A 14,371-nucleotide genomic window follows, 5' to 3' on the forward strand; every position below is an offset into this window, starting at 1 on the left:
GGCAGAAAGAAAGTTGAACAAATGAATAAAAGGATGCTTTTATTTTGGCGAGCTGGATCGAAACAGGAAGTCACATGATTTGAAGTCAGTCAATTAAAAAAATGTGCAATTGGTACAGGTAAAACATTTTCAAAATTGGCCCAAAACAGCTAAGAACAGAAGAGAGAAGTGGTGGCTTAAATATGTGGAAAACATGATAAAATGAAGTCGAATATATTCTAAATAATAATATAAAATTAAGAATCCTGTATAGGGAGACCTCCGTGAGGGGATTGAAGCCATTTTCAGTCTCACGCCATCAAATTTGTTTACAAAATAGCAGTGAAGACGCCGACAGTGGACAAAATATATTAATAATTCTCTCAAATATGAATACATGTGTTTATATATAAATCTATCAAACAGGGAGATGGGCTACTATTTTTAGAAGAAATATCAGAAAATCCACTCCCACAAAACGTGCTTAACCCAGTTTTTGTTTGGAGTGGAGAGGCCCAGATGCAAACCCTAAACCGCGACAAAAACATGGACATTTCGACACTTTTAGCAGCAAATTCCACCACAGGATTTTCAGCTTGAGTTTTTTGCGCAACAGTGAAAAGTGTAAACGATAAAAAGAGACTTATCTGGCTTTTATACATTGTCTCCGTTTGAAAACCGGCCGAGCTTTAAAGTGATACTCGATAGAAAAGTGCCTCGCGACAAAGTAACATTCACACGTCCGGCCACTGTGGGGCGCTGCAGAGTCACCCGAGGTCAGAGGCGGCAGATTCAGAACAAGACGCTCTTTAAAGGCGAGACGCTGCAGGTGAAAAGGGAAGATCAGACCGAAACTTTTGTAGATAAAAGGTGCTTTACTTTGGGCCATAGTTGTGTGTTTCGGCTCTTGGTGTTTTGGCAATGAAATAAATCGGCCCTCCATGACACAAACTTGCTACTCCGGCTTTTCTTCTAAACTTCTATTCAAGATTTTTCTTCTGAAACTGCGCAGTCTGTTCAAATCAATGTTTTTTACTTTATTTGTTTATTTGAAGAGGACAGTGCACATTAACCCTTTAATAGTTTGCTCAGCCGTTTGGTAGAGCCCACTTTATCTAATCATGTGTTGTTTCTAATTCTGCCGATCGCTACCATTCGGTTCAAGTTTGTAATACTCAAAATATCCAGTTTGGACTAGTATAGGTTGGACAAGTTAGAGTTAGGGTTTATGCTGGTTTAGAGCAGCTTTGGGCCTGTTCCAAGTCCGACCTAGTTTGTACTGGTTTCTAGCAGTTTTAGGCTGGTTTAGACCAGGTTTGGACCAGTTTAGACCAGGTTTGGATCAGTTTAGACCAGGTTTAGACTGGTTTATGCTGGTTTAGAGCAGTTTTGGGCCTGTTCCGACCTAGTTTGTATTGGTTTCTAGCAGTTTAGACCAGGTTTAAACCAGTTTAGACCAGGTTTGGACTGGTTTAGACCAGGTTTGGACCAGTTCAGACCAGGTTTGGACTGGTTTATGCTGATTTAGAGCAGGTTTGGGCCTGTTCCGACCTAGTTTGTACTGGTTTCTAGCAGTTTTGGACTGGTTTGGACCAGTTTAGACCAGGTTTGGACCAGTTTAGACCAGGTTTGAACTGGTTTAGACCAGGTTTGGACCAGTTTAGACCAGGTTTGGACCAGTTTAGACCAGGTTTGGACTGGTTTATGCTGGTTTTTACAGGTTTAGAGCTGTTTTTCACTGATATAGAGGAGGTTCCGATTGGTTTTGACAGGGTTTAGACAGGTCTGGCTGGACTGGTTTGTGCTGGTTTAGATCAGATTTGGACCAGTTTAGACCAGGTTTGGACCACTTTCGACCAGGTTTAGACCGGTTTAGACCAGGTTTGGACCAGTTTAGACTAGGTTTGGGCTGGTTTATGCTGTTTTTGACAGGTTTAGAGCTGTTTTTCACTGGTCTAGAGCAGGTTCCGATTGGTTTCGACAGGGTTTAGATCAGATCTGGCTGGACTGGTTTGTGCTGGTTTAGATCAGGTTCGGACTGGTTTAAGGCAGGTAACTCAGAGGTCTATCAAAATAATAAATAAACATAAACAACATTGATATTTGTCCTCCAAATGCTTAGAAAACACTAAAAAGAGTGTAGGCAGTAACATTATGAACACTCAGTCACTTAGTGTAAATGTACCAGTTTTAGCCATCGGCTTCTTTCCATCCTCGTACATTTAAGACAACAAATGTTTAAAACAAACTAACTAACCTGAACATTGGGCAGTTTTGTGCATAATTTCAGTCTTAACCTCTTAACCCCCACCTGAACCTGAAACTAGGATGAGAAAACAACCAACGTTCTCTCCCTTTGGATATTAGAACTGCCACATCTTTGTAATTGTAATAAATAATTGTTTTATTTTCTGAACCTGTACAGCACTTTGGGGCGGTGCCTGCTGTTTGTAAATGTGCTCTATAAATAAATTTGACCTTGAAATTTCGCCTTGTTTTTTACAGTTCAAAAGCTCAATAAATCAGGCTGGGAATTAGATATCGAAAAGTCCAAGACTGGAGAGTTTGGACTCTGTGGGAGCGACTAAAGTGGAGATGATGCTGTGAGAGTGGAATGTCAACCACAAAGGAAATGACCATATTTGGATTCACAGCGTCACCTCGGGCGCCTTTTGTGCTACACGTGGATACCAAACATGTCAGTATTTGTGAATGAATAGGGAAAGACGAGGGAGCGCCGCCATTTTGGAAATCTCAAAACGTCGTAAAGGGTTTAGTTTGGTCTTTATCTTTTACTCTGAAGATGTTGCTGAGAAAACAAGCTAAAAACCTCAACAAAAATACTGTTTTCACCTGCGGAGTCTCGCCTTAAAGCCAGCTCGAATCCAATTTTCTCGTTCCTCCTCCGCTCTGGACACGCCACAGTCTCTCTGGCGCCGGAGCACAGCCACGCCACAGGTTACAAAACAGTAGAAACGGGCCCTGCTGAAAAAAAGGCGGGTCAAAGTTCAGTGCGTCCAGTAGCTTCCTCTCTGGTCAAAAAAAATCTCACAATCCTCCCATCGCGATCCGTTCGACTTGCCGTGAACCGTCTTTTCGAAGTAAAATCTGAAAAAAATCTTTAAAAGAGTCCCTTGGCCTTCTTCAGGTTGACTTGCTTCCACGCGGGCAGACGTTCGTACTCCTCTCTCGTCATCTCCAAAGCTGTCTGAGAAACGAGACAACAGATCATCATCATCATCATCACAGAGGTTGGTCTCAGGAGGATCTGCTCACGGCAAATGTGACTTAAAATGACTTGACTTTTTTTTCACGGGATGTTTCTCCCTCTTTTATTGACGCTAAGTTATCAGCCAGTGGAGGAAGAAAGTTTGAATGTTTTGCTATTGAATGTGAGAAGTTCAATAATACCAATGAAACACAGGCTAGAGCTGGGAAGACAGACTGGGGCTCCTCCTGCTGGCAGCTGTGGGAACAACTGATTTAAAAAACGAACTTTCAGTTTTGATTCACGGCGTGGTTTACAGCTTCAGCACGGCCTGATAAACACTTTGAACAGATATAACTTTGAAGGGCAGTTTTTGGTTTTCATAATGATGCAGTTTTATCCAGGAAGTACAGAACGAAGCGCTGACACCGTAGAAGAAGAAACTAAGCGAAATTAAACCGACGGTTTAAAGTGAACTTTGCATCATGTGATCACTTTAATGACATTCAACCCCTTAACTCCCACCTGAACCGAGCACATTTTCTGCAGTTTGGCTTTACCCCAATTCAAAAGCTTCTGGAAAAAAGGTGTGAAAATAGCAACAGAACTGAGACGAAAACAATGATGAAGATGTGACAAAAAAGTGAGAAAACTTTGACAAAAATGTGACCAAAAAATGACCAAAAAATTACAAAAAAGTGACGAAAAAATGACAAAAATGTGACAAAAAAAAGACCATGAGTTAAATACCCCCCCCCCAAAAAAAAAATTAAGATGGAAAAAATCACATAGCACCAGTCTATATCACACTACAATGATGACCAAACCTTCTGTTGGTCTGTAAATGCAGTAAATTAGAATAACTGCCTTGTATAAAATTGCTCTCTCAAAATGTCTGTAGTGAATGTCTTGAAATAGGCCTCTGTCTCTTTAAGAACCTCTGACCCTTTCCGACACACCCCCTCCACACGCTGTCTGTGGCATCAGTGGGGAGGGGGTTCTGCTGAGGAGCAGTGGTTGGTTACTCGGCTGGTGACGAAAGCTCGGAGGCGTCTCCAGGAGGTGGGGGCGTTCCTAGGAGGACTCAGGCAAACCTATCCCTAAAATGGCCGCCATCAGATTTTTTACAGATTACTCAAAAATACGTGAATGTGCCATGGCAACACTTCAGGCATGTTTTTAATGAGGGAATGACAGAATAACATGAGGTAAAGCTTGAAAAAGTCGATTTTGCACAAGCTCACATTAGGCGATAAAAGAACAAATCAGGTGCAGAAGTCTGGAAGCTCGTTTTGACCCCATCCCACATCAAAAGTCCAGGATGTTTCTCGTTCAGTTTTCTTACTCCACTGGCTGGTTGTTAAGTTTCAGAATGCAAGTCATTTTAACTCACGCAGACACACATTCTGTGGCAGTTTCCCGAAGTTTAAAACTCTGTGATTAGGTGCATGCCTCGAGTCACTCCAGTGTGATTCTGTCACAGTGAAAAAGGGGAATTCTCCAAACGTAGTGCAAGTGTTTCCGAGAGGGACGGACAGAAACGGCCGCAATCACCGTGAACTCACAAAGGGTGCAGTTATTACAGGTCCCTCTGCAGAAAGAGAAATGTCTGGTGGTGTAACTGCAATTAGCCATTTGTTTGACACGGTCCAGCCCTCGTCAGGTGGCCAAGTCTTTGCTTAAAAGTCCACACCCAAACAGTTTTGAAGAGAGAGGAGCAGAGCATGCTGGGAAAAAGAGTGAAAACGGTGAGCGCTGCCCGGTCACTTGGGTCTTACCTGGACACTACTACTGCGAGTTCTGTGGAGTCAGAATTACACGTCGTTAGGAAACTGCAGCACTGTGTAGTTTACTAGAAATAACACGGGTCAGAGAGATGCTAATGCTAACTAGCGCCGTTAGCTCTGAGTTTGTTCCTACCATAGATATTAAAGAGAGAAGCGGCGTTTGATCCTATACGGACAGTTAGCGAGTCGGCGAGTCCGGAGACTTTTCATCGTCCGTTAGCATTAGCCTGTTCAGTGTATTTTTCCTATAGCAGTTAGCAGCTAGCGACCGCCCAGACTCGGGGGCGCTACAACATGGAGTTTTTGGTCTGTCTTGATGCCTACGCCGAAAAACGTGTGTCCTGATTGGTCCATTTTGAGGGGGCGCTGTCGAGGCATTTGGCTTTTTGGGCGTGGCTAATTCGCCCATTTCCATCCATTTTCACGCCACCTGAATGACTCCACCAAATCCGGCAATAATAGTTCGCTGCAGACCCGGAGCCGAGACAGATCCACGACGCTGAGGCGGATCCGCCGTGATAGTGCGCCCTCTGCTGGTAGGAGCAGATCCACAACGGTCTCTGGATTCGCCCATATATGGTCATGTTTGCAAATAGTTAAGGGGGAAAACAATTTGGAGAAAAATCTTAACTTTCTTTAATTATTCAAAAACTACTTTAACAAATGCTGAAATACAGTATGAATATAGTTTTACTACTACATAAAGATGCATGTATTTATAAATACATAAATAACGTGGGGAATGCTAACTTAAAGCTTCATGTTAGCATTGGGCTAATACTAACGGTTAGCTAGCGCCAGCCACAACTGCTGTTTTTTCACTTCTACTGAACAATCTGCTGTTAGAAAATATCCATATGGGCCTGATTTGACTTTATTTATGTGATAAATAAGTTCATATTCCACCAGAAAATGGCTAAAAAGAGTGAAAATTGTGTCTCTCTAAAGATTCTATTTTCCCCCTCGTCGAAGCCACGCCCCCTCCTATGACGAGATGCCGTCTGTATCTATTATTAATAATTTATGTTTTACAATTATTGTTAGGTTTAGTTTAAAATTGCTAGGATTAGGGTTAGGTTAAACAATAGTCACAATAATAGCCAATAGCCCCAAAACAATAGTCCCTTTCCGTGGATTTGGCCTAAAAATCACAAATCGAATCACGATATTTGTCAGAAAGATCGCAATTAGATTTTTGTCAAAATCTTCCAGCTCTAATCTGGATCGTTCATAATTTGTGATGTTTAATGGCTAATGCTAACGGCTATAGGAAAAATATATTGCACAGGCTAACAGACAGTCTTGAATGCCGCTTCTCCTTTTTATTCCTGTTGGGAACTAGTTTCAGATAAAACATAAATAAAAAGAGCCCTGGACTTAACCTCTTAACTCCCGCCTGAACCGAGAGCATTTCCTCCAGTTCAGCTTTACCCAAATCCTGTAGGCCAGTGTAACACCTCATTTGAAAGCTAAGACCTACAAAACTAAATTGATCTTTTTCCTCACATCATCAGATTTTTTTTCATCACTTTTTCTATTTTTTTTTGTCCATTTTTTGTCCATTTTTTGTCCATTATTTCTCAATTTTTCGTCAATTTTTTCTCACTTTTTTGTCAAATTTTTGTCCATTTTTGTCATTTTTTTGTACATTTTTTGTCACTTTTTTGTACATTTTTTGTAACTTTTTCGTCAAATTATTCAATTTTTTTTGTCAAATTCTTATCACTTTTTTGTCTATATTTTGTCACTTTTTTGTCCATTTTTTGTCAATTTTCCGTCAAATTTTTCTCACTTTCTTTGTCAAACTTTTGTCCATTTTTGTCATTTTTTTGTAAATTTTTTGTCACTTTTTCATCAAATTATTCGAATTTTTTTGTCAAATTCTTATCACTTTTTTGTCAAATTCTTATCACTTTTTTGTCCATTTTTTCTCAATTTTTCGTCTAATTTTTCTCACTTTTTTGTCAAACTTCTGTCCATTTTTGTCATTTTTTTGTACATTTTTTGTCACTTTTTCGTCCATTTTTTCTCACTTTTTCTCACCTTTTTTCCAGACGCTTTTGGATTGGGGTAAAGCTGGAGAAAATGTGCTCGGTTCAGGTGGGAGTAAAGGGGTTAAATGATCCCACACAAAGAGCAAATAAGCCTCAGAGTTTCAGTTTGTGGGACCGTGGTATTTATGCATTACACAGTTTTAACTTCACCATGCGTCGTGCGTTATAACGGTGTAATGCACTGCTCTGAGTTACGTAACGACTCTCTGACGGAGATAGACTCAGTCCCGGTGCTCACCTGGAAGTCCTGGTCGGAGAGGTAGATCTCCAGCCGGAGCGGGTCCACTCCGTCGGGCAGCGGTCGACTCTGGAGCTGGGACAAAGGGAAGGAGTTCTGACAGAGGCGCGCCAAGACCTCCTCCACCAAAATGATCTGGTTACACACCTCCGCCTCCTGAACACCACACAACACACTCGTTACACACTTGGCTCTCCGGCACGGGACGTTTTGGCAGATCAGTGTGACGCACAACAGAGGAGACGGGAAGCAAAGCCAGACTCGAATGGTCAGACTAACTGACTAACCTGGTCCCGCACTGATGGTACATGAACTTCTCCTGCATAAAACACCCAGACTGCTATCTATTTTTCCCTCTACCCGCTCTGGTATCAGATTTTATGCCGATACCACAGATTTTACCTAAACCCATACCTATCCGATACCAAATTGTGTTTCTTTGGCTCTGCAGACCAGAAAAGTTGTTTTATCGTATTTGTGCCTCCGTAGGATCAGGCAGCATTGGTCACAGTGCACAGACTTTGTTTCATTTGACTAATGAGCCATGTGCTGTAGGTTTTGGGATATATAATCAGAGGTCAAATGCGGTCAATTTTTGGTGGCCCTCAGGCTTCTTGTTGCCAGAGAAGGTCATTTTTACCACAAGTTAACCCCTTAACTCCCACCTGAACCGAGCACATTTCCTCCAGTTCAGCTTTACCCAAATCCCGTAGGCCAGTGTAACACCTCATTTGAAAGCTAAGACCTGCAAAACTAAATTGATCTTTTTCCTCACATCATCAGATTTTTTTCATCACTTTTTCTATTTTTTTGTCCATTTTTCTGTCACTTTTTGTCAATTTTTTCTCAATTTTTCGTCAATTTTTTCTCACTTTTTGTCAAATTTTTGTCCATTTTTGTCTTTTTTTTTGTACATTTTTTGTCACTTTTTCGTCAATCCAAAAGCTTCTGGAAAAAAGGTGTGAAAATAGCGTCAGAACTGAGACGAAAACAATGATGAAAATGTGACAAAAAAGTGAGAAAACTTTGACAAAAAAGTGACAAAAATTGACGAAAAAATGTCACAAAAATGTCACAAAAAATGTACAAAAATTTGACCAAAAAATTATGAAAAATTATGAAAAAGTGCCAAAAATGTCACCAAAAAATTACAAAAATGAGACAAAAATTAGTTGAATATCCCCCCCAAAAAAATGATGGAAAAAAAATCTGATGACGTGAGGAAAAAGATCCATTTAGATGAGTTTTGTAGATCTTAGCTTTCAAATGAGGCGTTACACAGGCCTACAGGATTTGGGTAAAGCTGAACTGGAGAAAATGTTCTCTGTTCAGGAGGGAGTTAAGAGGTTAAAGCAGAGCTAAGTAACTCATGCCCCTAGAGGCCATAAGCATTACTGCAGGTGTCGTAGCATGTTGCGGACAATTAATGAGTAAAAACTGTCCGTGAGAGTAAATACTACGCTGACAGAAAAGACAAAGGGACAGAGGGATATTGTTCATCCAATTACACAATGGAAATCTTTTTTTTCCACTCAAACTTGGCTGTAAATACTGTTTAAGCGGTGCTAGCCCGCAGTTAGCTTTGCCCGTTAGCCTGTTAGCTACTGCTTTGTGATTCTATTAGTGTGTATTGAGCCTCTGGGTTGGACCAGGAAAGTTCCAATTGTGGTTTTCTGGCCAGAGACACCAGGGGGAGATGAAAGACCCTCAATCATCCCATTAACACTTGTATTACCCCCAGAGGGACTACAGGAAGGATTAGGTTTTGGCATATTTTCACAGGCTTTGTAATTGTTTTGACGCTGTGGTATCGGGCCGGTACTCGGTATCGGCGACTGCTCTGAACTCAAGTATCGGATCGGACGGGAAAGACTGGTATTGGTATTTCCTGACTTGAAAGTTGCCTAAAATTAGCAACAAGAGGCAGCAATTTTTAACACACTGAGTGCCAAAAATGAAAAAAGTATTATTATTATTATTTTTATTACAAAACTAGACACTCTAATAGACTTTGTGTGTGGTTTTAGGAGCTCTGTGATGAACAGAACTGAAATAAATGAAGATGGACAACTTGTGATAAGTCACGATCTGGACATTTCACCTGGGAATTTAATCACAACATGGCAGGAATGACCACGCCCCTCGTTAGTTCATTGTGTGTTTTCAATGCCCCGCCCACTAGTCCTGCAGCAGCAGCGCTCAGAGAGAGAGCAGGAAGTGAGAGCAGAGGGATCTCCTGCAGAACAACGATCTCCACGCCTTGTGCTTCACATCGCTCTTTAGTTTTTATCAGTCGGCCTCATAATCACGGACCAATGAGGTCGACAAGCCGACAGTTTTGTCTGATCTAAAAATAAACCTTGTGTTTACATTGGGTCACCACTGTATCCTCGCGACGTATTTTTGTCTCAATATTTCAGTTCTATGTTCTCTTAAAGCAGTACTAAGTAACTGTTCCCCCCTAGAGGCCATAAGCGCAACTGCAGGTGTCGTAGCAAGTTACGATTTTTTAACTTATTAATTGTCATGGAGAGTAAATACGACGCTGACAGGAAAGGCGAAGGGAGAGAGGGATACTGTGCATCCAATTATACAACGGAATTTTTTTTTCACTCAAACTTGGCTGTAAATATTGTTTAAAGTGACGTTAGCCCGCAGCTAGCTTTGCCCGTTAGCATGTTAGCTTCTTCTTCGTGATTCCATTAGTGTGTATTGCTTTCTCCGGACCGGTGGCAGTCAAGTTGCAAACATGGTTTTCTGTCCAGAGACACCAGGGGGAGATGAAAGACCCTCCAATCATCCCATAAACACTTGTATTACCCCCACAGGGACTACGAAACGGATTTATTAAGGTACACACGTTACTTAGTACTGCTTTAAAACAACGTGAAACTCTTTTCTTAAGCTCCTGTTTTCAGTCACAGTGAAGAGAGTGACATGAGGGAGACAGTTGTTTCATAAAACATGCAATATCTCCGTTTCTTTGATCAAAACTAGCCTCTGTTTAGCTTAGATTTCTCAGGAACCGAGGAACATAGAAATAAACGTTTGAGTGAAGGACATGTTCGCCAACCAGAACTATCGAGCCTCGCGTTCTTTGGCTGCTGACCAATCCAAAGTCACTGCAGGAGAATCACTCTGTTTATTCTCTATTCGTCGAGTAACAAACACGCGTGGGCTGGTCACGGATTATCATTTCTTCAGGATGTTTTGACTCGTACCCTCTCTGTGATCTCGGCCACGTCCTCGCGGTGCTCCCAGCTCGGGAACATGTTGGTGAAGGTGAGCGGCTCCAGTCCGGCGTGGATCAGGTACGACTTCTGAGGCTTCTTCTCGTTCTTCTCTGGAAACACCATAAAATTAAACATCTTTCAGTTTCAGCTGGAGTCCATTATTTTTGTTTCCTCATAAAGACACAGAAAATCATTCTGGGTGTTAGAGATTTCAATTTTAAACTTTTGCTGTAGATTACTGATATAAATATGAGAAGAAAATCATTTTATGTTTTCATATAGAGGTCATGGCAGTCATGTTAAGTTTATGAATGTTTTTGTTGACAAAATCTCAATAATGGATCGATGGTTGGTATGGTTTCATTTTGTTGATATATCAGCTACAAAGATTTGCTCAAAGTGGATTTTGGATCTTGTGAAACAGTGGTGTCCAAAGTGCGGCCCGGGGGCTAAATGCGGCCAATGATTGGTGGCACTCAGGCTTCTTGTTAACAATACCCACATTGCCAGCAGTGCTTAATTTGTAAATTAGTAGTTTCACGAACACTTTTGGCCTGATGTGATGGATTCGTAGCCTGGCAAATACCAGACTAAAATCACAAGTGATATTTAGTCTGGGGACCACCAATTCATTTTCTCGTAGGAGAGGTGTGGTTTACGATCGTCCATAGTCGTTTATTGGCCGATACGGAAAAAAAAAAAGTCTATCATGCGTCTGCACATAGCCACAGCCAATCGTATCATCGTATGAGATGACGTATGACGTATCCGCTGTAAACTTTCGAGCTGAACTGTTTAGAACACGGCCTAAAGCTTGATCGAAAAATACCATTGTGTCTGCTGCTGTCATGTTTGATCTGTAAATAAACTTTTTTTTTTTTTTTTTTTTTAATCCGTAAATAAACTACAAGCTTCCGTATATCGAATAGCTCGTCATCGTCTTGCCGAACCCTCCTCGTTCTGTGACTGGTTCCCAAATCCATGCAAAAATTTTGGCCATGGTCCCCAGGCTGTTGTGCAGTTCGTAATGATTCAAGCGCACATAGCAGCCTGGCGTTAGCCAGGTTAATGGATTCGGGGAATGAGCCAAAACATTTGCCGGAACACTCTCATTAAACATCATAATATCAGATACATTTTTTGCCAGATCCTTTACCCTGGAAAATTTAAATTGGTGGCGCTCATGCCCCAAGAGGCCATAAGTGCCACTGCAGGTGTCCCAACATGTTATGATTTTTTTACTCATTAATTGTCCGTGAGAGTAAATACTACGCTGACAGAAAAGACAAAGGGACAGAGGGATATTGTTCATCCAATTATATGTGGGGAACAGTTTAACCTCTTAACCCCCGCCTTAATCGAGCACATATTCTGCAGTTTTACCCAAATCTAAAAGCTTCTTGACTGGAGAGTTTACAGCCTATATGCCAGTGTAACGGCTCATTTGAAAGCTAAGGCCTAAAAAACAGATCCAAACTTTTTTGCTGTGTTTTTGTTGCTTTTTCTACTTTGACGCTTTCAGATTTGGGTAAAGCTGAACTGTGCTGGGTTAAAGTGGGGGTGAGAGGTTAGGTCTTACGTTTGCAGTACTGCAGCACCGTCTCCATGGCGCACTTCCTGTCGGCGTCCCAGCGGATCCGCGCCGACCCCGTGACCTCGGAGTCCTGCGGCCACCAGCCCTGCCACAGGTACACCTCGTGGAAGTTATCCACCAGGAACAGGGCTGCGGGGGGACACGTGAGCTTTAACACGGGGCAACTGACAAACACAGAAGTGGTCCCGCTGTGTCCCGGCACTGACCGGGCTGGGGCACGTTGTAGAGGTCCTCCTGCAGGAAGGGCAGGGAACTGACCAGGTCTGGAGCCCGGGACGGATGGAAAAACTCCGACGCCACGAACTCCCCCGAGGAGCTGCTGAGCTGGAAGAGCCGCGGAGTGAAGTTAAACTTACCGGGGTCTGAAACACACGGAGACAAGACTTTATTTAAACTCTTTGAGGAAAACAACAAGTCCGTCAAAATTAAAACCAAGTCTAAAAGATAAAGATAGAAGCCTTATTCGACCCCAGAGGGAAATGTGGTTTTCAGCATTAATTTTTATCAGCAACTTTGTGGCCTGTCATTTTTACACAATTTACTTCAAGCATTACATAGAAATATAAATTAAAAATGCAAATAAGTGTACAGGCGATTTCATTTATTCTACGATAGGTCAGTGGTTCTGAACCTGGGGGGTGTCAGATCATGTAAATACAAAATATACACTATCGCTCAAACGTTTGTGTCACTTAACCTCTTAACTCCCGCCTGAACCGAGAGGATCTTTTTTCCTCACGTCATCAGATTTTTTACCATCATTTTTTTGTTGCGTATTCAACTCATTTTTATCACATTTTTGTCATTTTTTTGGTCATTTTTTGGTCACATTTTTGTCACTTTTTCGTCAATTTTTTATCAAATTTTTTGTCAGAATAGAATCTTGATGATGTTTTATAAACCAAGTGACATGCTTTGATCCCAGGGCACATATGAGAAAAGCACCTTCTAAAGGGGGACCGACGCCTACGTGACTTAATTAAACGATATAAAGAGAGACATTTACAAACACAAACTCACAGACTGCTTTTTACAGGCCTCTAAAGTAGTAAAGAGTGCAGTACCTTGCAGCATACAGTCGTACGCCTTCCTGTCTTTGCGGCCCAGAGCCTCCCAGAAGCCAGGGGGCTCCACTCCCTCGTCGCACTCGTGGATGGTCACTTTACTGCTGCTGTGGAGCCCTGCCTCCAGTGGACACCTGCGGAACAGCAGCACTTTATCGGCCGGTGTCAGAGCGAACGTTTCAGTGTCTGAAGTCCAGAGTAAACGTTTCAGTGTCTGAAGTCCAGAGTAAACGTTTAAATGTCTGAAGTCCAGAGTAAACGTTTCAGTGTCTGAAGTCCAGAGTGAACGTTTCAGTGTCTGAAGTCCAAAGTAAACGTTTAAGTGTCTGAAGTCCAGAGTAAACGTTTCAGTGTCCGGTGTGGCGGTGAACTCACTGCTCTTTGATGCGCTGCGCGGCGGTGCTGCCCACGCTCCTCGTGTGGAGCTGGGTTTTGCAGCCGTGCCACAGGAACATCTGGGCCTTGTTGATGTTGAGCAGGATCATGGAGGCTCGAGAGCGCAGGCTGCTGCAGTGACAGGGCACCTCCAGCAGGTGGCCCTCCACCGGCACCTCGCCCCGGACACAGTACAGACGCCACTCGCCTGAAGAAGAAAAGTAAAGAAAAGTAAAAGTGGCTCAGTCAAATAACGACTGAGGTGAAAGTTCTGATGTATTTACTGTAGAAAATACTTCAAAGGCATTCACTTATTGACTTCCCTCTTTTTAAATACCTGTCTGATTTAAGCTCAGAGGTGAAACTTTAAAGGGATATTTCAGGATTTTTGACATAGGGCCTCATTTCCTAGTTATCCAGAGTGTTGTTGATTTCTGGAGATATTTGTTTTTGTAATTCAAGCAGTTCTTATATTTGAAGAGTTTCGTGGCGCTAGGCTAGTGCAAGGCTAGCGCATGTCTATGGTATCAGCTAGCCTGCATTAAAAACAGTCTGACCCGCTCCACAGAGCACCTGAGGCAAATCACTTATAACACCAGACTAACCATATAAATGTCTGTATATAAATGCTCTAGCCTAGCGCCAGGAAACTCTTCAAACACAAGAACTGCATGAATTCGTCTCATCATCACTTGCAGATAAAGCTCTTACTCTGTGTGTTCTCCTCCTCTTCTTCCCTCTTTCCGGCGTGGACGATCATCCCCCCGTTGAAGCACTGGAGGAAACATGGCGGCTCCTTGCCCTGCAGCACCTGGATCTGTGAACGTCACGGCGTAACC

General features: G+C 42.3%; 1 protein-coding gene across 1 annotated transcript in view; it reads right to left on the bottom strand.

Annotated features, from left to right (window-relative positions):
- Window positions 1-2,880: 2,880 nt before the first annotated feature.
- Window positions 2,881-14,371, bottom strand: part of svilb (supervillin b) — a 63,502-nt gene continuing 52,011 nt past the window's right edge. The window contains exons 33-40 of the mRNA XM_079560992.1: window positions 14,244-14,349; window positions 13,533-13,740; window positions 13,158-13,291; window positions 12,300-12,455; window positions 12,079-12,222; window positions 10,488-10,609; window positions 7,267-7,422; window positions 2,881-3,187 (exon numbers count right to left, since the gene is read on the bottom strand). Of these exons, the coding sequence (XP_079417118.1) occupies window positions 3,101-3,187; window positions 7,267-7,422; window positions 10,488-10,609; window positions 12,079-12,222; window positions 12,300-12,455; window positions 13,158-13,291; window positions 13,533-13,740; window positions 14,244-14,349 (1,113 nt within the window). The 3' untranslated portion in view covers window positions 2,881-3,100. The remainder of the gene's footprint in view (window positions 3,188-7,266; window positions 7,423-10,487; window positions 10,610-12,078; window positions 12,223-12,299; window positions 12,456-13,157; window positions 13,292-13,532; window positions 13,741-14,243; window positions 14,350-14,371) is intronic.

Source organism: Gobius niger (assembly GCF_951799975.1).
Source record: "Gobius niger genome assembly, chromosome: 8".
In the NCBI taxonomy this organism is placed as follows: Eukaryota; Metazoa; Chordata; class Actinopteri; order Gobiiformes; family Gobiidae; genus Gobius; species Gobius niger.